The sequence below is a fragment of the Chinchilla lanigera genome, unplaced genomic scaffold (genome assembly GCF_000276665.1).
Source record: "Chinchilla lanigera isolate Chin_1 unplaced genomic scaffold, ChiLan1.0 scaffold00068, whole genome shotgun sequence".
NCBI lineage: Eukaryota > Metazoa > Chordata > Mammalia > Rodentia > Chinchillidae > Chinchilla > Chinchilla lanigera.
Genome location: NW_004955469.1, coordinates 9,802,814 through 9,828,517, shown reverse-complemented (window position 1 = coordinate 9,828,517; position 25,704 = coordinate 9,802,814). Strand labels below are relative to the sequence as shown.

Below are 25,704 nucleotides of genomic sequence, written 5' to 3'. Positions count from 1 at the left end.
CCTTGTGATCACATTGGGACCAACCAGATAATTCAGAATCATCTACTTACCTTACAGTAGCTTATTAGCAACCTTAATTTACCTTTGCTGTAGAAAAACGTATTTCAGTTCTGAGATTAGGATGTGAACATCTTTTTGGGTGGGACATGCTATTCTCTCTACCACAATGATTAAACTTGAAGTCAAAAAATTTTATGATACCTTTAAGGGAACCTTTGAATCCTACCAAAAGGTTCATCCTCACATTGTACAGATGAGGTACCCAAGAGAGCTTAAAAGGCTCATACCTAATCACATAATGAAGGCTGGAACCCAGATCCCCTAATACTTATTTTTCCATTCTGTCATTCTACCTCTGACTCTGTCTAGTAATATGGCCCTTTTCATGTACACCTCATTTGAAAGTTTGTAGTCTGTCCATTCATTGTTTATCTTATTAGTTGATAAGGAATAACAACTAAGGATTTATAGTTCTCAGATCTAAAAGTAGTATCTTCATTATTATTTATTTCTCAATTTAACTGTAACCAGCCTGGACACCAGGGCTATACTGTAAAATCATTTTAGAAATAAGACTACTTAAATAACTAAACCCTTTGGATGGCATCCAAATCTGGCTTTCTTTATAAATTACTTTACTATGTGTCAGACACTGCTAATTCAATCAATGGACAACTTTTTTCATTGCTAATTTCAGCTTGCTATGAATAGTATGTTCTACATAGTAATAAATTTTGAAAATCATGAGCTCATGTGACCTGGCAAACAATGGACATTATAATACCCATCTATATTTATCATTGTCTTCTTCCTTTTTGAATACTAATCTCTACAGTTTCATGTTGCAGAAATAAAAAAAAAAACCTGTTTTTTAGTCAAAAACACATCTTGATGAAAACCCATAACTTATAATGAGCCTTTTTTAGATGTGTGCTTCCTAGACCTTGATTAATTGTGTTCTCAGTAGTCCTTATTTCTTACCATATCCATTTTTCAGTTACTCATTCAGCTAATTTTTACTGAGTTTATCGTATGTGCCAGTATCATTTTACTGATAAACAGTAGCAGTAAAAATAAGCAAAATACATGGTATGTTAAATACTACAGGGACAAATAAAGCAAGAAAGGAGGATGTGGGTACTAAGTTCAGATCACTGGCCATAGAAAGTCTTACTGAGAAGATAATTTGAGTAAAGGCTTAAAAGAGAAAGGGAAGCAGGCCATACATATAGCTAGGGAAAGAGAACTCCGGGCAGAAGGAATAACATATGCAAAGGCGCTGTTCAACTGAAGGAGTCTAATATAACTGAAGAATAAGGGATGTGATTAAGGGGCATTGGGTCATACTCTGGATGAGATGAAAATCCACCGGAGGACTTATGCTGAGGAGTACCATAGACTTAGATATCAATAGGATTGCTTTGGGACCCATATGAGAATATGACGAAAGCAAGAGCAGAAGTGGGGAGACAAATTCTGAGTCAATCACAGACATCTAGGCAAGATATGGTGGTAGCTTGAAAGTACTGAAAATGGGACAAAATGAGCATCTTTTGATTAGTATATCTTTAAGGTAGAGATGAAAAGATCTCCTGAGAAGTAAGAAATAAGTCAATGATTACATCCCTTCTTCTACAACTAGAAAGGGATGTTGAGATGAGATGCAGATTGTTGTGAATAAAGACAATGGGGTGGGGATAGGACTGTATGAGGAGTTCAGGGTAAACGTGAGGGTTAAGGTACCTATTAGACACCCAGTTGAAGAGGTCAAGAAGACAAATATATGGGTTTGGAGTCCAGAGGAGAGGACCAGCCTGGATATAAATCTGGGAGTCATCAGTGTATAGATAGTATTTAAAACCATGAGACAGGATGAGATCACTGTAGGTCTGAACTCCTGGGATCCTTCAACATTTAGAGGATATATTTTTCACATAGCTTATTTCCTTCTTCCCTCAGTCTCTGTACCCCTTAAACTTGCTTTGAGACAAGCTTAGTACAAATATATTTCCATGACAGTAAACTATGATGTCAACCAATACGCTATCCATTTAAAAGTGATGTCATGAGAGATAAGAATCTAAATGTAATCCTTGGCAAATCAGGAAATAATTGCTTAATTCTGAAAAGATTTTAATTGGATAGTACAGTAAGTGAATTTAGAAGCCTTTACACCCAAAGTGAATGAAATATTAGACCTAGATTACTTTTTTAAAAAATTATTTGTGGTCTGGGGATATAGCTCAGCAGCACAAGAGCCTGCCTGGCAAGTGCAAGGTTCTGAGTTCAATTCCCAGTATGTATGTATGTATGAATAAATAAATAAATATATATATATATATATTTGCTACCTAGAAAGGGTTGTAAATAAATAAATATATAGGGTTGTATGTGTTTGATACAGTATGGTATTCTCTAACCTGGATCCCACCGAAAGCCTCCTGACTTGTAATACTGTATTTAGATCAGAAAATTCTCCTTCAGGGGATGTAGCTCAGTGGTAGAGTACTTGCCTGGCATATGTGAAGTCCTGGATTCAATCCACAGCACTCCAAAAACAAGAAGATATACACAGATACATGCATCTTTCACAGTCACATTTTCAGGAAAATAAAAACCAAAGGAATGGTAATCCAAAATTATACTTTTCCAGTATTAAAAAAATGTATCATCCTTCATTATTTCTCCTCCTCAAATTGTTTGTGAGAATTGCTTATCAGTTGCCAATCATTTTAATTGGTATTTTAAACGTGTTTATAACTATTTCTTAATATTAAAAACAGTCATCCATGAGAAATGTGTTCATTCTGTTGGTTTCATTTACAGTGCAGAAGCTCCTTAATTTGATATGACCCCATTTGTTGAGTCGTGACTTTTATTTTTTTCTTTTTTCTTTTTTTGGGGGGCGGGTACTAGGGATCAAACTCAGGACCTTGTGCTTGCCAGACAGGCAGTTGTGCCACTGAGCTACATCCCCAGCCCTGGTGCATTTGGGGTTTTGTTGAGAAGTTCCCTGCCTGCACCCATTCAAGAGTTTTACCTCTTTTAGCCTGCAGCAGATTTTTTTTGTTTTAACATTTAGATCTTTGATCCATTTTGATTTTAGTTTAATGCATAGTGAGTGATACGGGTCTCAATTCAGTCTTCAGTATGTGGATACGCAGTTTTCCCAACACCATTTATTAAACAGGCTATATTTCCTCCAGCATAAGTTTTCGGCCCTGTTGTCAAGATCAACTAGCTAAATGTGCCTGGAGCTGTTTCTACATCCTCTGTTCTGTTCCACTGACCCACATGTCTGGTTTTTTGCCAATACCATGCTGTTTATGTCACTGTAGCTTTTGTAGTATAACTTGAAGTCCATGATTGTGATGACTCCTGCTTTGCTGCCTTTTTTTTTTTTTTCTTCTGGTGCCATTTTTTTTTTTTTTTTTTTTTTTTAAACAGAGCCTCATTGTATAGTGCAGGCTGGCCTCAAACTCACAGCAATCCTCCTGCCTCACCCTCCCAAGTGCAGGGATTACAGGCATGCCCCACCGTGCCTGCTGCTTTGCTCTTATTGCCCAGGACTGTTTTTGCTATTCTAGGTCTCTTCAGCTTCCATCGTGGAATTGTGGACTTGCTTACTGTAGTTCTAGCTATGAAGAATGCTGTTGGCATTTTGATTGGGATTGTGTTAAATCAGTATATCTGTTTTGGAAGTACAGACATTTTGACTGTATTGGTTCTGCCTATCTAAAGTAGGAAATACCTTTCCAGTTCTAACATGCCCACTAATGTCTTTTTTCAGTGGACTGTAGTTTTCATTGTAGAGGTCTTTCACTTCCTTGGTTAGGTTAATCTTAAGTATTTAATTTTTCTTGATGCTATTGTGATACTGTTTTCCTAGTTTCTTTCTTGGGAAGTTCATTATTGTTATACAAGAATGCTATTGATCTTTGTGTGTTGATTTTGTATGCTCCTACATTGCCCTGTTTGGTTCCTGGCAACTTCAGCCACCAGTGGTACCATGCAGAACTGTCCCAAAAGTGGATGTATTCACTTTTATAGGTCTTTTTACTAATAAAATTAATAAAAAGCCACCCAGTGGGATAGTCATGAAGGTACCACCAGTGGTTCAAACCCCCCAACCACAAAACACATGAATTGCAGGCCCATTGAAAATGTGTTAATTCTAGGACTCTTTTGGTAGACTTTTTTGAGTCTTCTCTGTAGAGAATCTTGTCATCTGTAAGTAATGAAGATTTGACTTCTTCTTTTTCTATATGTATCTCTTTTATTTCTTTATCTTGCCTGATTGCTCTGGCTAATGTTTTGAGTACTACATTGAACAGGAGTGGTGGTAGTGGACATCCTTGTCTGATTCCTGATTTGAGAGGGAAAGCTTTGGATTTTTCTGCATTTAATATGATGTTGCCATATGTCAAAATGGTATGTCAGAAATGGCTTTTCCTTAATTTCTACTCTGATCTTTATGATTTCCTTCCTTGTGCCAGCTTTGGATTTGGGTTGTTCTTGTTTTTCTAGGACCTTGAGGTGCATCATTAGGTTATTTATTTGAACTCACTTTTTTGTTTGTTTTTTGATGTGGGCATTCACAGATACAAACTTCCCTCTTCCTACTGCTTTCTTTGTTGTGTCCTCTGAGTTCTGGTATGTTGTATTGGCATTATCATCTGATTCTAGGAACTAATTTCTTTTGTGACCTATTGATTATTCAAGAGGTATTGTTTAACGTGTTTGCATAATTTCTGTGGGTTTTTTTGCCATTGATGTCTAATTTCATTGCACTATCATTTGATAATATGTTTTTTTGTTGTTGTTTTTCGTTTTTCTTCCGGTACCAGGAATTGAACTCACAACCTTGTGCTTGCCAGGCAGGTGCTTTGCCCCTGAGCTAAGTCCCCAGCCCCCTCATCTGATAATATGCATGGAATGTTTTACTCTTTCATATTTATTTAAGCGTGCTTTATGAGGTAAAATGTAATCTGTTTTGGAGAAATGTCCGTGAATTGCTGAGAAGAAGAATGTGTTTTCTGTTGTTGGTTAGAAGTTTGGTTCAACTCTGATATTTCTTTGCTGATTTTTTTGGTTAGTTGATCTATTTGTGACAATGGGGTATTGAGGTCCCCCATTATAATTGTGTTGATGTTTATCTGATCTTCTCTACCCAGTAGTGTTTGCTTTATAAAGTCAGGTATGATGATGTTTGATGCATATAAGTGTATAATTCTTTTCCTGTTAAATAGTTACCTTAACCAATATGTAGTGACCTTCTTTGCCTCTTTTGATCAGTTTTGGCTTGAAATGTACTTTTTCAGTAAATAGGATAGCTCCTCATACTCATTTTCAGGCTCCTGTTACATGGACTATTATTTTCCATCCTTTGATTTTTCATTTATGAATTTCTTTTTGAGTTAAATGTATTTCTTCTATACAGTATACAACCAGATTTTGTTTTGTGATCTAGTCTGCCAGTCTGTGTCTTTTGATTGTGTAATTGAGAGTTATTATTGAAAGGTATTGACTTATTCCTATCATTGCATTGTTTTCCTGCTACTGGTTCCCTTTTTTCCCTTCTCTAATTACTCACCCTGCCTACTGTATTCATTCTGTTAGGCTTTTTGGTTGTTGGTTACATGGTCTCTATCATAACCTTGATAATTTTTTTTGGAGTGCTGGTATGGTGATCATGAATTTCTGAAGATGCTCCTGGTCATAGAAAAACTTTATTTCTCCATCAATTTTGAAAGATAGTTTTGCAGGATATATGATTGTAAATTAACAATTGTCTTCTTTTAGGGCTTGAAATACTTTAAGCTTTTCTTGCCTTTAAGATTTGTGTTGAGAAGTCTGCTGTAATTTTAATGAGTTTTCCCATTATAAATGATTTGTTCCTTTTCTTTAACAGTTTTTAAGTTCTGCCCTTCTGTTGGATTTCTGAGATTTAGACTATCATGTATTGTAGAGAAATTCCCTGACCATGGCTCTTTGGATTTCTAATATGCCTTGCTTATTTATATATTTTTTTTAATTAAATAATCATTGACTATTCTCAATGGTTGTTGTTGAAAACACATAGTAATAAACATACATCCATTTACGAAATAGCATAGGAACAATAGAAACATTACAGAGTTATGGACAGATTGGTAGGAAATTATCAGTGGCTGCTGTAATATATGTTGGTATCTTCAAAGTGGTTTCTCAGGAAAACAAAGATATGCAAGAAAGATCTAACAAGTAGTTATAACCTAAGGGTTGTGAAAAATAGCGGATTACCTCCTCACCAGTGACTCCTTTCACTGAGGTGTGACAGCTGGCAAGAAGGCCAGGATTGAAAGGAAGGACCAAGAGCCTAGCATCAGTGTCCAGCAATAGGCTGTTTACTTTTTCCTCTATAGTCATGATTACGCAGGGCTCCTCCTTGAAGATAACGGTCTGGCCAGAGGGAGAAGGCAGAGTGTGCCCTGGGCCCGTTCATTCCTGTTGGACCAGCTGGTAGGAGGGGTCTGAGCTCTGGGGCCTTCACTTCAGAGGGCAGTCGGACCTCTAGTGGTCACCTTTACAGTCAGAGCATGACCCAGGGGGCTTCTTAGGGCAGTCCCTCTTGAGGTGGCCTGGCTTTTAACAGTAGCAGATGAATGTAGTCAGCGAGTTCTTCTCAGGACCCCAAGAATCAGACTTAGGGTCTGTTTCTCTTAGTGCTGCAACAAAGGCAGCTGTTTTTTCTCGGTCTCTTTGTTTTCTCTCCTTGACCTCCTCCTCCTCACAGCTATAAAATACTGAGGAGGGAATTCTTACTAACATCTCAAGTGAGCTATCTGGGGCAAAAGCCATTTTTTGTAGCTTTTTTCTACTAGTTGGGGCTGACTGAGTAATAAACTTATCTGTAAGAATAGTTTGTCCCTCTGCTGAACTGGGATCCAGGGAAGTATGCTTTATCAATGCCTCTTGTCTAAGAAAGCAGAGGGGTGTTCTCTCCAGCCTCCTAGCACACTGGGATCCTGCAGCCACTTAGTGTCCTTGCCCCAACCATCAACACCGGTGGCAGGAACATGTGGATGAAGTTCTTGGCTCACTAGTCAGTCTCAGCACCATCAGGTACAAAGTGTCTCTGGCAGGTAACGTAGACACGTACCTTCTCCATGAAGGCGGTTCTTCAAAATTTGAATATTGGGCACCCATGTAATCTATGAAGTCCTGGTGCAGACCTCTCTGGAGCTCCAGTCATTCCTCTACCGCAGCCTGTGCAGTTAGGGGAAGAATGGCCCCTGGGGGAGTTCTCCCCAGCTATTGCACAAGGTCCTCCTGGTTTCCAGCTTCCAAATGGCTCCCGCGTCCCCAGTCGGCTCCACCTCTGAATTGTCGGGCATCGGTACTCCTGTGTTCTCTGGGTCCTTGTTCATCAGCTGCTCCTCTGCTGACCCCAGACCTTTCTGGCTCTCAAGGGCAGGGCCAAGAGCGACCTGCCATGTGGCATGTTTTCCCAGAGGTTTCTGCATGTCGGAATGGTCCATGCACGTCTTCAGGCTGGCCTTTTGTATCAGCACTTCTCTATGTATGGCATGGTGTTCCTTGACTGCGTGGTGGCCAGCCCAAAGGCCAGAGCACGTCACCACACCGCTTCCCGGGCGCCTGCTGCCTGCCTTTCTGGGCACCCATGTGGCCTGGTGCGCTGGGCCCCGAAGAGCCCATGCGCCCCAGCCGCACAGCCTCCCGGAGCGGGCTCCTGCGGCCTGCCTGTCTCCCCAGACGCCTGCAGGGCCTCCCGGAGCAGGCGCCACGAGGCCAAGTGTACAGGGTCCCAAGGGGCCCGCGCTCCCCAGCCGCGAGGCCTCCCGGAGCGGGCGCCTGCAGCCTGCCTGCCTCCCTGCACACCCACACGGCCGAGTGTGCCGGGCCCCTAGGGGCCAGGGCCAGCGCTCCCTAGCCGCGCAACCCCGCGGAGCAGGTGCCTATGGCCTGCCTGCCTCTCCGGGTGCCTGCACGGCCCGGTACGCCAGGCCCTAATGGGCCCATGCTCCCCAGCTGCGCGGCTTCCCCTTATATTTTAAATGGTTTCCCTATATTTGAAAATTTTTCAGCGATTATTTCTTTTGTTTATTTGTTTTTCTTTGGTTTTTTTTGTTGTTGTTGTTATTGTTTTGGGAGTTTTTGTTTTGTTTTGTTTTGTTTTTTGAGACAAGGTTTTGCTATGTAGTTCAGGCTGGCCTTGAACTCACTGTAGAGCCCAGGCTGGCCTTGAACTAGCAGCAACTCTCCTGCCTCAGGCTCCCAAATGCTGGGATTACAGGCATGTGCCACCACATCCAGCCATTGTTTCTATAAACACATTTTTATGCCATTTATGTTGTCTTTTGAGTTTTCAGTAAGTCAAGTTAATCTTAGATTTCTTTGTGTCATGTAGCAGCTGGTAGATCCATTTTTTGTGTGTGTTTTTTGTGACTTTTAAGGTATCTTTGAGTATATGGCCATCTACATCAGCCTTATTTTTTAGTTCTGACACTCTGTGTTAAGTCCATTATCTGTTTAATCTAGAACTTGCTGAGCACTTTATTGATCTATTTTTTATTGCTCCTTTTTTCTGTAAGCTTATTGGTAGCATTTAGATGTACATAATAATCACATTCATCATAGGGAATTTGTACCTGTATGTGATATATCGTGATTCTTCTTTTTTCCCTGTTATTATCCCTTCCTTTCATCCCCTCTTCCCCTCCTCATTTACAAAGCTCTGTTTCCATTTTATCCTTCTTTTCTCAGTTTTTTCGTTACCCTCCTTCCTTTCCCTCTCCCCAACCCAGTTCCCCTTTCCTTTGAACAATTTCTTCCTGTTTCACAATATCTGTTATACATTTTGGTTCTTATTTATACTTTCAGTTTCTCACACCAGAGAAACAATGTGATATTTACACGTGTCCAATTTATTTCACTTAAGAGTATGGTCTCAAAGTTTATGCATTTGGCTGTAAATGTCTCAAATTTATCCTTATCTGTGGCTGAGTTGTACTCCATTGTGTTTAAAGAAAAAAAAAAAAACACATCTTTTTTATCTATTCATCAAGTGACGGGCATTTGGGTTTCCAAGATTTAGCTATTAAAAACTGTGTTGCTGGGGCTGGGGATTTAGCTCAGTGGCAAAAGCGTCTGCCTGGCAAGCGCAAGGTCGTGAGTTCGGTTCCCGGTACCGGAGAAAAAAACCAAAAAAACCTGTGTTGCTATAAACATGGGTGTGCATATAGCACTGTGGTATGATGCTTTTAATTCTTTCCGAGAAGATACCAAGAAGGGACTAGCTAGGTCAAATGGGATCTCTAGTCTTAGTTTTCTTAGGAATCTCCACTGATTACCACAGTGATTGCATCAGTCTACATTCCCACCAACTGTGGAGAAGGTTTTCTTTTTTCCCACATCACCACATTTGTTATTGATTTCTTGATAATAGTCGTTCTTTCTGGAGTGAGATGGAATCTTAGGATTGTTTTAATTTGCATCTTTCAGATAACCAGTGATGTTGAACACTTTTTCATACATTTATTTGCCATTTCTACATCTTCATCTGAGTAGTGTGTTTCCTTTTATCATTTAATATAATTCAGCTGTTTTACTTTTGATTTCTTCCCCATTGACGCCCCATGGATCAGCTCTGTGGGCATTGGAAGTTTTCATAAGCATTTTGTTTCCTTGTGTTCTCATGTGTTTGGAGGAGGTACCTACACATGCATGCCGATATTTGCAGGTCATTTATGGTGGAAAGACTTTTCTTGCTATAGATACATAGATAAAGAAAATATGGTAATTAGAGCCAGGCATGGTGGCACATGCCTGTAATCCCAGCACTCCAGAGGCTGAGGCAGGAGGATCATTGCAAATTTGAGACCAGCCTGAGCTACAAAGTGAGCTCAAGGCCAGCCTGAACTGCATAGCGAGACCCTGTCTCAAAATGACAAAAAAAAAAAAAAAAAAGTGATATTTATACAGAGAGAGTACTACCTTACCATAAAGAAAGATAAACTTGAGTCATTGTAGGAAAATGGATATACCTTGAGACTATAATATTAAGTGAAATAAATACAACACAGAATCTTAAATATTGTGTGGCTTCTCTTATACAACCCCCCCCCAAATAAATCAAGACCAAAGGAGAAGACAAACTGTGGGAAGAAGGGAGATAGGTATTTTTCAGATAGGAAGGGTGATCAAGAGATGGAGGGAGGCTGAGAGGATGGGAGGGGAAAGTGATGAAAAATGAACTGAGATGTATTAATACATGTACCAACTCCCACCAAGGAATGTAGTCATTATGTACTGCAAACATGTACTAATAAAAATAAAAACTGGAAAAAAATAGTGTGTTCCTAGTAGGGCAATCTCTTTAGTGTCTACTTTTCAGTAATATACTGTGGTTTTGGCTAACTCAGTCTTTGCCTCTGTCCTAGGATCCCACCATCTCCCTTTATATTTGAGAGGAGAGGGTGCAGTGTGATTGGCCCAGTACCCATTTCTCCAGAAATGCACTATAGTGTTGTTGATTATACAAAGACAAACCAAACATTGGCATACAGTAAAAACCAATTAATAGCAACTATACAACCCTGGCAATAGCAACAAAATGAGCAACAATAATATAGTCAAAAACAAACTGGATATTGATATAAGGACCAATTAAAGATACTACTATATCATTCTTAACCATTGAAAAGACATCTATAGCTATACTGTAGACACAAAGATGAACCAAATATTGACATACAATCAATATTTACTAAATGTAACAACTATGCCACCATTCATAATAGAAAAGAATTCAATATTAATAGCATAGAGTTACCTAAACATGTAAAGATTAATGAAGTTTAATTTTAACAGTAAAGGTGAAAAAAAAGTGAAGAAGGTCGTGAATGGAGAATGAAAGAAGTAAAATCTGAAAAAAGGAGGAGAGAAAACTAAGATAAAAGGTAATATTAAGGAACAAAAAATTAATAGGATTAGGTAAAAGAAACAGTAAAGAACAAATAAGAAAAAGAAGAAAAAATAAGATCAAAGTAAATAAAACAAGAAGGAAAACTAAAACCTCAAAAAAGAAAAAAATGAATCCAAAAACTCCATGTTTTTGAATGAGTGGTTTCTGTCCAGGGTCTGCAGTATTGGTATCCACCAGATATGGAGGAGGGATAGTGAATCACTGCTAAGACCTATTTTGTTTCCACACTCACTGTTATGGCTTGTGTCTAGATGCCCCCTCCCCAGCCTCATTCAGTTATAGGTGGGGCTTTGCAGAGGTGGTTGGATCTCAGTGTGTGATTCTGAGATTGGGGGTGTGATGCTGGGATCAAGGGTGTGTGATTACTAAATTAGTCCACTGATTGGTTTGGCATAGTTCTGAGTAGGACTGGGGGTGTTCCCCCGCCCTCCCAGTATTCATGCTACTCACTTTAAGGGCAGGTAGCCTGGGTGGAATATGAAGGACAGAAAAAGGGCTGCTGGGGGTCACTTGCTTCTTCACTGCTTTTGCTGCCTTCTCCCTGTCATGAACTGTTTATCTTCTGTGATGAGCTCTACCATGCCACCCTGCCTTGGAACCAGCTGATTATAGATTGAAACCCCTACAAACTGTGAGCCAAAATTAACCTTTGCTCCTCTTACTTTGGGTGTTAGGTATTTTTGTCTCAGCAACAAGGAAAGTAAGAAATGCTTTTGTGTGTGAATGCTAAATTTTGGCACACCTTTCTCACTGGGTTTCGTTTATCAGTAGTGTCTGCCATACGGCTGTAGTCGCTCCAGCTGCTCCCAGTTTCCATGCCCTCTGTACACACACTCCAGGCTGTGGCAGCTATGCAAGCCAAGCTATATCCTTGCTCTCACTGGTGCAAGGGGAAACCAAACAGACCACTGAGTTCTGTGATCAATGTAGATAGCAATGCAGGGTGTCAAGCAGACCGCTGGACTTACTGCAAGCGCTTTCAGACTGAACCACCTCTGAATACCACACCCAGCCAGCCTGGATTCTCATCACAGAGGATGGGGTCCCATGTCCTTCCTAGGCTGAGCTTAAACCTCTTGGGGGTGGGGGTGTCAGTGTTTAGCCTGCACCCTCTCTGTAACTGTCTTTTACCATCTCCCACTCAGTCACCATAGTAGGGTGACACCAGAAACCCTGAAGTATAGTTGTTCGGTGGCTCAGTCTTAAATAATGAACCCCTTCCCAAAATGACTCCTGATCAGACTCTCAAGTGTGAAGACACAGACCTGGGTTTTTTTCTCCAATTCTATCCTGCCATTCAGAAAGAGTCACTTTCAGAGTAAAACCTCCTTCTGTGTTTGCAGTTAAATAGCTGTGGGCTTTTTTGGGGACTAGCACTGCCAGCATTGTCTGTTGTGTCTCCCCAGAGCTGCCAGTGCTCCCCCTGCTTACCTTGTATTAGTAGAGAAAGGTCGCACTCCAGGAGTTGTGGCCAGCTTTCAGCTTTGTTCTTTTCTCTGTGTTGTGTTGTTTCTCCATCTTTTCTATAGTTTCTAGCTTTCCTGTCAGCTCCCTCCCAATTCCTGGAGGTCTACTTTTTTTCCTCTTCAAGTGGTTGTTTTCAAGGTATCTAAATTCCAGGTCCCAGAGAGGCTGTGCAGTATTTTGCTGCTGGTTCTACCTCAGTATTTTTGACTTCAAAGATTAGACTCTGGTTTTTAAATGATTTTTTAAAAATGCTATTTACACAAATATTTGTCACAACTGAGAAAATACTGACTTTCACATAAAATGGCTATTAGTCCGCTTTTTGTCATTATGACAAGATACCTGAGATAAACAACTCAGAGAAAGTTATTTGGCTCACAGTAACAGAGATTTAAGTCCATGATCAGCTCCCTATTGCTTTAGGCCTATCACAGGGCAGAAACACAGTCAAAGGGCATAATAGTAAAACTCTTCACCACATGCTGACAAGGAAGCAGAGAGGGGGAAAAAGAAAAAGAGCCCAGGGACAAAACACACCCGTCAAAGCCATGCCCTGCCCCCCCCCCCGTGACCTGCATCACCCAGTTAGCCCCCACCTGCTAATGTGCCTGTTGAGCTGTGAACTCATCAACAGTTAGAGTCCATGAGAACCAGTCACTTCCCAGAAGCACATCAGCTGACACTCTCCCCACCCGCTGCACCAGCCTTCAATATAATACTGACTAGGCCTCCTGGAGGACATTCTGGATCCCAACCGTAAGGGTAGCATAGAGTGTTGTAAATACTATAGTGGGTCAGAAGAACTGAGTTAATTTCAGGTTAAGACAGGATTTTTTGAATTCTTGCTTTCTCTCTAAAACAGGTGGTAATGCCTACCGAAGCCTTTTCTTAGAGAAGTATTATTAAGTTCAAATATAACCAGTTCTTGAATATTCACAATGATGGGAATATAAAAGAAGCATGATCACCAAGACCAAAAATAGTAGATAAATTAAAATTTAATAATTCTAGAATGTTATTTTTCTTATGCTGATTTATCCTTCTAATTATATTTTGTTTAGGATAAAATTAAAATCCATTTTTATTTCTTTAAACTATACCAGCAGATGGCAGGAAGATGTAGCCCAGATAATTATAATGTGACGACAGAAGTCATTTTGGAATTTAAAATTTACTATAATTAATTGGCAATATTGGAAAGAAAACATTAGTTCTGTAGTTATTTGTCACTATTATTTTTATTATTATATAAGTTCATACTTTCTTGTCTTCAATGAATTTAAGTTACTCATCAGGAACTTCAACAAATTACTTTGTCTTCACAGTTCTCTTTCTGCTATATTTTTTATCATGATTTTTCCAATGTTTAGTACTATCACACATACATTTGTGATGCTTTTGTTTTCCAGTCCCTGCTTCTTCATCCCTTATACATACATATACATTTTTCCTGCCTTCTCCTCTCACAGCTTTCAATTCCAAAATCATTGCCACTTTCCTACCCAAGTTTCTGTCCTTTCTCCAAATCTATTCTCAGGTGGCAATAAGAGGGTATAGATGTATTGTATTCACCACCTTTCCCCTACTGGAACAAAGTACCTGACATACATAGCTTAGAGGAAAAAAGATTTATTTTGGTTCATGGTTCCAGAGGTTTCAGTTCATGGTCAGCTGACCCCAAGGCAGAAACATGGCAGAGAGGTATAATAGAAGAAATCTGCTCACCTCGTGGCAACCAGAAAGCAGCAAGGGGCCAGCTACAACAATATACTCTTCCAGGTTATGCAGCCAAGCACCTGCTTCCCCCAACCAGACCCCTCTTTAGTAGCCCATTCAGCCATGAACTCATCAATGGTTAATCCAGTGATGAGGCTTACACCCCTCAATACGTGAATCTTTGATACTTCAAATTTAAACTGATATATATATATATATATATACATATATATATGCATATGTGTATCTACGTATATCCAAAAATATTTGTTGACATCAGATAGTATTTTTAAATAGATTTTTAGTAGTTTAAACTATGTGTCTTTCTATACTCAAGCCTCCATGCATATTGGAAGAATAAAAATAAGATGTCTCTCTTTGTCCCCATTCTGACGATTATTTCTGGGCTAAGAGTATAAGAGCTTCCATCATATAACCACTGTTCCATTTTGGAGATTAACTGGTTTACTTTTCTCCTTGAGCTACAGTCTTACATAGACTTTTTCCTTGCATTCAGTCCATTGTATTATTTATTAGGTTTATAGGCATCTATTATCTAGGCTTTATATATGTTTCTTTTAAGGTGAAGACTAGTAACTCTTATTTATACTTTTCTTCTCAAAATGAACAACTAGAAAAATAACTATTTCAAGTATTAGAAAATAAACAACACAGGATGTTATCCAGGAGAGAAAAGAAACAAGCAAGGTGAGTCTAGGAGGTATATTCCTGACTGGCATAGAGGAGGAACTCAGGAAAGCATGGTAGTATCAATGAGTTAAGAAAACAGTTCACAGCTTAGGGGGCTAAGGAAGCCAGAGTGTCCTGATGATGGCGCTAATCAAGGAAAATGTAGGAGCCTGCTTCAGAGTCCCCTAGAATCTTGCTCCATGCTAAATAGACATGCATAGAGAGAAACACCACAAAACCCACACCTATTGAGGATCTGTAAAGTAAGCATTTCCCAGAAATTACACAGGAAGAGAGATGTTTGGTTCTGTCTACCCTCCAGTAGAGCCAACACTAAACCTACCTTAACAAGTCTCAAAAACAATCTTTAAAAGGATCAAGCTAGGCCACAATTTGCTTAACTACTTGGAAAAACAAAGTTCAACACTGAGAAAGCAGCAAAATTAAGATACTCAACAGTGTAACATTTGCGATGTTCAGCATCCAGTCAGAAGTCATCATAGATCAACAAAGATGCCGGAGAATGTGAATCATAACCAAGAGAGGGGAAAGCTAACCAATGGAGAGAAATAACAGAGTAGTAGAATTAGCAGAAAGAGACTTTCAAAGAAAAGCATGAACATGAGAAAAATAGAAGCCATATAAAAGAACCAAATGGAGACTTAGGAAATAAAAAGTACAAATATCTGAAATTAAACATTCACTGGACAGGCCTAATGGCAAAGTGAACATTACAGAAAAAGGAGTAAGTGAATTTAAAGACATAGTGATAGAGATGACCTAAATTGATTGAAGCATAAAAGAAACATCAAAGGGTTTGCAAAGTATAATTGGAATCTAAGAGGAAAAAGGAGACCTTCAAGAACGTTTGAAGAAATAATGATTAAAATTTTTTTGAATTTTATGAAAACCATAATTGAGAAGTAAATTTCAGTCCAAAAATTTCATTTAACTCCAAGATAGATAAACATAGTATAAACCACACTAAAGCCCATTCTAATCAAACTCAGTGCAAATCTATACACAGAAATCTTAGAAGCAAGGTGGGGGGACATTACATAGAGGGGAATAAGATTTAATTGCAGACTTGTTGTCAGAAATAGTACAAACTAGAAGAAAATGAAATATTTAAGGTGCTTGACAGTTAACAGTCTATAGCCTTAAAATGAAGCAGAAATAAGACTTCCAGTAAAACTATAATAGAATTTATCACCAGAAAACTCAGGCAGTTGTACTCCAACCAACCTGGGAGGTGAATCATTTCTTTCTCCAGCATATTCACACAGTGTATGTTACCTATCCATCAGTCACTTAGTAGACATCTGTTACTTAACAGACTATGAGTTAACAACCATAATGTTGCCACTTGTATTGAAGTAATTTTATTTTACTTAGTAATGGTCTCAAAGTGCAAGAGTAGTTATACTGGCAGTTTTTTATAATACATTGTTATAGTTATTTTATTATTAATCTCTTACTGTGTCTAATGTATAAGTTAAACTTTACTATGAGGGTGTGTGTGTGTGTATGTGTGTGTGTGTTTAGGGAAAAGTATGGTAGTATATATGGTGAGTTTGGTATTGTCTATGATTGCAGCCATCCAATGGGGATCTTGGAACATACTCTCCATGGATAAGGGAGCACTAGTGGTTTAAATGCTGTCTGCAGCCAGGCAAGGTGGCACATACCTGTAATCCCAGCACTGTGGGGACTGAGGAAGGAGGATTGCCACGAGTTTGAGGCCAGACTGTGCTACAGAGTGAGTGTAAAGCCAACCTAAACTACATAATGAGACCCTGTCTCAAAAAAAAAAAAAAGTTAAAAATGCTGTCTGTGAGCCCAGGTGTTTCTTGTCAGCCTGGATGAATCAGGATGGGGATGTCTCCTGTAAGGTGATCTGGGGAGGCCTTCCTGAGGAGGTAACACTGAGCAGAGATGTGAAGTAAGCCTTGTAGGACCATAACACGGGAGAACACCATCATGTACTCAGCTTTATTGTCTCTTCTGTTGCCTAGCACACTTTTCTCACACATAAGTAAGTTTTAAATAAATAGAAGTCAAGGATATGACAACAAAAAAGGCTGGCCACTTCTGGCTACAGTATTGTCCATAAATTTGAGAGTAGCTGCATGTAAAACAAAATGACTTTTTTACTTTTTAGGAAAAGTGAAGGTTAGAAATCAGAATTGGTTAAGAAATACTTATGTGCATGCCTATAATCCCAGCACTCTGGAGGCACAGGCAGAAGGATTGCTGTGAGTTCAAGGCCAGCCTGCACTACACAGCAAGACCCTGTGTCAAAAAGCACCCCCCTCAAAAAAAGAACTAAAATGTAATGTATGTTTCATTTCCTTAAATCATACATGTTCTGCAAATTTAGGAACCATAAGATGAATTTTTTTTTAAATTTTATTTTATTTTATGTGTCAGAGATTGAATGCAGGCGCTTTTCCCCAGGCTGAGCTCAAACTTGTAGTACTCCTGCCTCAGCCCCCTAGAGTACAGGGCTTTAGAATGAATTTTTTTTTTTTTTTTATTACTGGACATTGAACCCAGGGCCTTTGCACAGAGCTACATTCCCAGCCCTTGTTTTATTTTGAGACTAGGTCTGAGTTTCCCAGGCTGGGCTTAAATTTGCAGTCCTCCTGCCTCAGCCTCCCAGAGTGCTGGGATTACAGGCATGCACCAGCCAATTTAGGGTTAATTTTTATTTGAGAAATTAAGATCTTTTTTACAGAGATACAAATAGGTGTTACTAACTTGATTTTTTAAATTTTTATTAAATAATTATGCATATTTATGGGTACAAAGTGATTTTTCAGCTCATTTTGCAATGTTCAGCTCAGAGTAAGTAACATATTTTTCACCTCAAATACTTAGCACTTCATTCATGAACCTTGCTTTTTTTTTTTTTTCATGAACCTTTCTTCCAGGTATTTTCAAGTATACAATGTAATTTTTCTTTTTTTTTTATTTTAAAGAAGATATTTTTCTCTTGAGCAACTTTACATGCTTACATCTGCTAATCTGAACAATTTGAAGACAATAGTATGCAATATAAGAACCATTGTTGAATTTCTTGGTTAGCAAAACTCTGTATTGTTTCTAATTTTTTTATTGCAATGTAATTTTTCAAAGTGATCACCTACTGTACTGTAGAACACCAGAAGTTGTTCTCCTATCTAATTGTAATGCTGTACCCAGTAAGCAGTGTCTTCCCCTTCCCAGAGCTCCACCTCTCCCCTCCAGCTTCTGCAAACCACCATTCTACTGTACTGCTATGAGTTCAATTTTTTGAGATTCTGCAAATACATGAGATCATGTGGCACTTATCTCTGTGTGCCTAGCTTATTTCATTTAACATAATGCCCTCTAAGTTCATCCCTATTGTTGCAAATGACAACTTGATTTTGAAATTACTCTCAACCTTTTAAATGTGACATACACAAATGCTGAGAAGAACAGATATGGTTGAAGAATACAGGGCATAGGAATAATAAATCAGTGTAATGAACTTTAATTGGGTATAAACTAATGTACAGTCTCCTATTATGGAGGCTGGTGGTATGTTAGAAGCTTGTAGCCAAAAGAAGAAAAAGTTGATGGAAAAGCCAAAAAGCAATATATTCCTTGGTTTTTGGCTGAAGTCAGTATTAATGTCACTGTTAGATTGGAAGACTTCTCGTTCCCTTCTCACCAGGTCATTCCTTCCTTTGGTTAGAATAATTTCTAAGAATCTCTGACAACCACCTCGTTGTCAAGAAGTTAAAAGCAATTGATAAGTTGTTCTGGTAACACCTGTCAGTGAATTAACTCAGAGCACAAAACCCAGCCATTTCAGGAGTTGACAAGTGTTATTAAACTGTTTTTGCAAGAAGAGAAGCTGGTTCAAAGAGGGAAAAGCTGTCAAGGTAACATAATCAGTAAATGGCTCAGGCCTCCTGCCTCAAACCCCAGGCTGTAACCACGTGGCTTCTGGCACAGAAGATGACAGGGCCGTCTATGAGCAGGTATCACTGTTCCTTTCTGCCCAACTCAAAAACATGATATTTTTTAAAGCTATGGATTTGTGTTCCATTCAGCTACATGTGTTAAGCATAGTTTTGCTTGTTTGAGTTTTACCCTCATTCAGAGATTTTTTTTTTCTCTTAACTTTTTTTGAACTGAAGATTGAACCCAGGGCCTTCACACTGAGCTACATCCAGCCCTTTTTGAGACAGGGTCTCACTAAGTTGCCCAGGCAGAACTCAAACTTGCACTCTTCCTGCCTCAGCATCCCAAGTGCTGGGATTATAGACTTGCACCATCACACCCAGCCTATTTTAACTTTAAGTGGTAGCAAGTATTTTGTTTTGTTTTACCAGTACTCCTTTTTTATTTTTCTTTTCCTTCAAGCCCTTTAATCTATCTTCAGTATCCTGCTAGACCTCATGTTTGAATTAGGGCAAATCATGGAATCCTTGTATCCAGGGAATGGTGCTTTGTGCAGGTTGTTTCTTAAACCTGAATATAATCTCCTGGTTTCAATAAGGAAAAATGTTAGGAAAGCCTAATTCAAAGTAAACTGGGATTTATAATTCAGAAATGATTCTGTTCGTTTGTAATTAACTTTCTAATTGTCTCTTCTTCATTCTCCACTTTAAATTTACTTTTTTTTAAAAAATTAAACATGCCATAAACTGCCTTAGTCTGTTTTGATTTTTTTTATTTAATTGTTTGTTTGTGAGACATGGTCTTGCTGTGTGGTTCAGGTTGGTCTTGAACTGACCGAGTATCCCAGACTGGCCTTCACTCATGACAGTCCTGCCTCAGCCTCCCAAAGGCTAGCACTATAGCCATGGGCCACCATGCCCAGCTCTCTTAGTCTGTTTAAACAGAAGCAGTGTGTAAGACGAAGACTGAAATCCCCTTGTTCTATTCAGCACTATACTGGAGAAAGCAAGAGCAAGTGGCAGAGAAATTAAAACAGGGAAAAAAGAAGACCCCATTATAAGTCACTTGATGTCCTTGAGTTGGCTGCTCTTCCAAGCACCCAGTAGTTCAGTCCTTCAGGACAGCCTGAAGAACCATAGCACAGAAACAGAGAAGTCCTGCAGTAGGAAGAATGCAGCATGGGGCAAGGACCCATTAGGTGGCACCTGCAAGAAGCCAGTCAGTGCCCATGAAGAACAGGTACTTAGAAAATAAGATAGCAAGGGCATATTAACCTGGAGTAGTAACAGTGGTATACCGTAATATACCAATATATTCTTGCTATATACACTTATGTACATAAGTATATAAAGTAAAACATGAAATGTTTGGCCCCACCTGTTCTGTGGATACGTGTCAAAAACTTTTCACTTTCTATGCATTTACATACCATATGAGAACACACAATCATCCGACGCATTCAATGCATTCCTACCAGCCGTGGACTGACAGCATATATAATGATGGTCGCCCGCAGGATTATACTGCCATCTTAGTTTGTATAAGTGAGGTTCCAAAAACAACAAAATCACTCAATAATGCATTTCCTAAAACATATTCCTGTCATTAAGCAATGCATGACTACATAAGTCTTTTTTTCTTTTTTAAAAAAGACACAAATTGGATCGTAAAATAAGCTCCATGTTCTGTGACATGTTCTTTGCACTCATCTGTTACTTGCATCAGGCTTGAACTTTATCCCCTTATCAGCAATTTGATTTTGCTCAATTGAGAAACACTGCATCAACATTTGAGTTATTGCTCACATGAAGAAATGATATGGAAGCTGAAACTGGGAATGCAATAGGCAAAATTCGGTAAAATATGGAACTATCACCAGAAAACTATATAGTCACCCCTGCCAGTCTCCTTCTCCTGCCGCTAGTCAACAGCTCCACACCCTCAATTCAGAAGCAAGAATGGATGCTATATAGGAGAGACATAGAAAAGACACAAAGGGACACTCTTCAAAAAATTCATTCCAGGGCAGAGGATGTAGCTCAGTGGCATCCACATATTTGAATTTGATGCCCAGTACCCCAAAATAATTCATTCCATCAGCACATGTCTGTTAACTTCATGCTAAGTGACAGGCACTTTGTCTAAAATGGAGGACATAGTAGATATAGTCCCTGTCCTCATGTAAGGAAAGTCTACCATTGGAAGAAGAAAGAGGCAGCAGCAAGAAAACAATGCAGAAGTAAGAGGAAAGAAAATAGTAAAATACCAAAGAAGTAATGAATTTCAGTGATTGCTGAATTAATACAGTGCTTATGTTAATACCATTTATGTATTTAGAAATGAGTTTAAATCCTAGCCATCTGCTCCCACATGAAACACACATACGCTGCACCCCTGATTTCACCCTCCCTTATATATACTCATCCCAGTAATAATTTGGTCACATAATTCTCGTGATTTCCCACAGCTGTTAATTAAAAAGATACTTGATTCAAACCAGGAATTTGACCCAGATCTAAATGTAAATATAGTGAAAAACATACATTTCTTTAGTGACAATCTCAGTAATGAAGTTATTTGGCCCATCTTTAGCCACATTGGATTTTTTTCTCTTTTTAAGGTTGTTATGAGTGTTGTTTGTCACGGCATCAATAAGCCAAGAATTCACATAGTTACTCAATCACACAGATTACTCATCATTGCCTGTTCATAACAGAATCCTAAAATGTTTAAGATTTCTGATGCAAATCAAAATCTCATCATCACTTGTCACCGCTAAATTAAATGACAGGATAATAACATTACATTAAAACCATTTTTCTCTTGATTGAGTACCTTTTTCAGAAGTGAACCTTCTAGATGTATATTTTCTTCATCAGTACTATAAATGCATTTAGAATCTAAGATAAAAATAGAATTGAAAAGAGGAGGAGTGGGATGTTTTCAAATTATTGATGAACCTCTTTTGAATCTCAACCATATTTGACAGTGTGCTGCTCAGGAATGGAGTAGTTTAACCCAATTTATTAACACTTTTAGAACCACAGAAAGGAGGCTCACAGGTTGGGTTTAATCTTTCACCCATTGCAAACAAGCTGTTAATGACCTGTGAGAATTACCATTGTTCTGTTACTCTAGGATTATACATTATTATGTTTATTTCAGCTCTCTCATAACCTATAAATTAATATAAATTTATAATCTAAAGTAGCATAGGTTCTCAGAAAACTTACCTCTTGGCCTTTCTCATCTAAAACTAACGTTTTTGTTCACACCTGATTCCTCTCCATCTGCTCCTTGTGGCCAGATGGGCGGCGGTCTCCAGGCCACTTTACCCCTTCTTTACTTGCCCCTATTCCCAGAACTCCTCTTCCATTTTAAAGTCAGTCATTTCCTTCCATCCTTCTAAGACTTTGTTTCCTCACATCTTCTGTCTTCACAGTTATGAAAAGCTTACCTTGGAACAAACCTTTTATTCTTTTTGCCTCATTTAATACTGTCATCATCAGGCAATAACATTATGGTAAAAGTACTTAGCTTGTGGTGAAGTCAGTGAAGGTTTAGACTGAAGCAAAATTGCCTGTGAGTTGATAATTACTGAATCTTGGTGATAGATGAATAGGTGTAAGGGAAGTCAGTATGCTATTTGCTTTACTTTTATATGTTTGAAATTTTCCATAATAAAAAGTTAAACTCAGCTCTTTAAGATCCATTGTTTTAAATATGTGTTCTTTTTGAGTTAGTACATAAAATGTGGTATGAAATGGGGCCAAAACCTGATCCTGCCCTTTCACTATCCCGCCTCTCATAATCGGATAAGATCCTTTACTACCTGGAATTGTGACTTCTCTTTCCTAACATGATTACTAGAATCCTGGTAAGTGACCATACAGAAACACACTGACCTCGTACCATGTACCAGATCCCACTGTGAATAAAACTATGCTGAGCATTGTGAACAGGAGAATGAAACCAAGGTCCCTATAAATATCCCTGGTGCAGTACAAACACCAAGTATTACCATCTTTAAGTAGAATTATAGCATGGGGTGTAGGGGAGAGGAATTTTATCAAGGAAGCACATTCTCCATAGTGAAATAAACTCCTGAATGTTACCTTAAATAAAAGGCAATCTTCTCTACTTGCTAAACTATAAGGCTCTTCATTAAGACTATTTAAAGCTCGGTCCATCAGGTAACCTTTCCTCTTCTAAAGAACTTAAATCACTTGCAGTTACCAATGTACTTTTTCTTTTTTTCTGTTTTTAAATTATAATAGTCTTACTTCTCGTTTGCCAAAAACTGGAGAAACCATCCATGGACATAAGTTTTTTATTGGCTTTGGAGGGAAAGGTGCCAACCAGTGTGTCCAGGCTGCCAGGCTTGGAGCAAAGACATCCATGGTATGCAAGGTAAGCACTCTGATTTTAGGACAGGCTCATTGTTTTTCTTTTTCTTAACCACTGTAAAATGAATGGGTCAGTGGCTCTAGTACATTCATAATGTGCAACCATTGCTTCTGTCCAATTAGCATCATTCCAAAATAAAACCTCTTACTCTTTAAACAGTTTCTTCTTATTTCCCCCTCCCGTCAAGCCCTTGCAGTCACCAGCCTGCATTCTGTGCATGGAGGATTAACTATTCTTGACATTACATATAAATAGAATACATAACACATGATATTTTGTTTGTGGCTGCTTTCACTTACTGTTTCACTGTTTTTAAGGTTCATCCACACTCCAACATGTGTCAGTTATTTAGTTCTATTTCTGTACTTAGCACAAATTGTTTATCCATCCGTGAATAGATTGATGGACACTTGTGCTGGTTCCCCTTTCTGGCTGGTATGAAATACTGCTGCTATGAACATGCATGAACATATACTTATTCGAGTATTTATTTTCACTTCTTTTGAGTGCTCATGTTTTTAAAGATCTGAATAATAGAGAATAATCTTCCTTGTCCTTTATATTGGTTTCTGCCTCATTGAATCCTCTGGGAAGTAGCATATAAGTTAATGCTACTCGTACAGGTTAATGCTACTTTCCCTGGATGTTAATGAGTTCATAACTAGAGAGTGCAGAGTGAGGAGAATTAGCCTACTTGGGGGGCTCACATAGTCAAACTTCTAAACAGCATTGAATTATTCCTGTTTAGTAAGTTTCACTGCATCAATACAGCTTTTGGAAACTTAGTCTAGTAACTGGTGATATACTCATCACCAAGTGATTTTCTTCTAATGCTTTATCTCAGATCAGAAGAGAATCTGCACCTTAATGAACTCCACATAACTCATGTTTCGGCATATTTCTGTTGTCAAGTATGTGAGGAAATGATATGTAACATTCACTAATCCTATTTCTGTCCGTCCTACTCAAGTAATTTGAAAATAGGTGAAATTGTCAGTTTTACTTTTGCATCTTTCATGCACTTTAAAGGTGCTGGTATTTCTGGTATCATAAGAAAAGATTATGTTGGTGCTTTATGTAGGGAAAGCTAGATTAGGTCTATACCATAGAGGGTAAGAAAAAACATGAGAAACTTAAAATAATGAGCCCTGCCCTGTGAACCATACAGATTTTAACAAAATTTCTTTGAAATGTCATTTCCCATTACATACAGCACTTTTCTCATCACAGGAATCTGTAAGTGATGTATAAACTACACAATTATCACTTTATCTGCTAATGAACTGTAACTTTATTTCTAACTTAATGACTATTTTTGGATGTTTGATCAAAAAGATCATGTGAAATACAAGATTTAAAGTAAATCTTCAATTGGCCAGGTTGAGTTCTTGATTTACAATATTAGTGTAATAAACTGGCAGTTACATTCTAGGAATTATGGGGCTATGAGAGCTGTTGAAAAATTTTAGGACTAACCCATCCGATACTTGATTGGGTATAGGGTCTTGCGAGTAATCGAAGGTGCTGAGCAAGAACTTAGGAAGTGAATGATATAATTTCCTGACTGAGAAAACCTGAGCATAGAACTGGTTTTTAGGGGCCCAAAATACTATTCTGGAAAGAAGAGAGTACCCTGAACGTGGAGGCATGAAAACAGACATTAGAGATCCCTTTTCTCTTGGAAAGCTATACATTCATGGAGCCATGAGTCAAGAGTCAGTGTCCCCTGGCATCTCATCCAACTGTAAGATGTGATGATTGGTTTTATTTTAGGTCTGTTGAATTTGAGGCAAAGAGAGAAACAGAGAGTAGAAATATTTGAATTATGGAACTGAACTAGGAAAATAAGCCATGCAACTGTATGAGTAGACATGAGAGGAAAGGCAAGTTTCTGTATGCTGGGATGTCTTCCACTTGGGAGGTTGGCTGAAGCAAAGGTGCTGTTTTGTTGTTTGTATATGATTTATGTTATCACCTGAACAATTTTGCATATCTACTGTGCACCTGGTTTAGTCATGTAATGTTTGCTCCCACAGTAGAAGTTAGCCTAGATGTCTGCACAGTGAAAGATAGAAAATATGACTTCAGGTAAAACCTATCAAGGGCAGCTTTGCTTAGGAACCCTAGGACCTTTAGGCAGAAACCTATTTAAAAGCTTAAGCAAATTACATAATATTCTTAAAAGTAAAACAATGTTTTTATGCTATCTATCCATTAATCATGGTATTTTCCATTGTGAAGTACATTTTTATTAAGCAAATCAACCAAACTTGCTTTATAACAATTTTTTAAAGAGGACAGCTTCCAAGTAGAAATCAAAATCATGAAGTTAATCAAGATACAAATGAATAGGGCTGGGGATGTAGCTCAGTGATACAGCGCCTGCCTGGCAAGCATGAGGCCCTGGGTTTGATTCTCAGTAAAAAAAAGAACCCCAGTACTCTTTAGAACAGAGGTTATGGATTGCGACTAATCAGAGCCTTCTATCAGCGATAGACCCATCT

At 38.6% G+C, this 25,704-nt stretch overlaps 1 protein-coding gene across 3 annotated transcripts in view; it reads left to right on the top strand.

Moving 5' to 3' along the window:
• Window positions 1-25,704, top strand: part of Rbks (ribokinase) — a 96,847-nt gene that overhangs the window by 2,880 nt on the left and 68,263 nt on the right. For all 3 annotated transcript variants that reach the window (XR_001236972.1, XM_013522606.1, XM_005400521.2), the window contains exon 2: window positions 23,071-23,203. Coding sequence is in view for 2 of the 3 variants with exons in the window: in XM_005400521.2 (XP_005400578.1) it covers window positions 23,071-23,203 (133 nt within the window). In the remaining variant the exon portion in view is untranslated. The remainder of the gene's footprint in view (window positions 1-23,070; window positions 23,204-25,704) is intronic.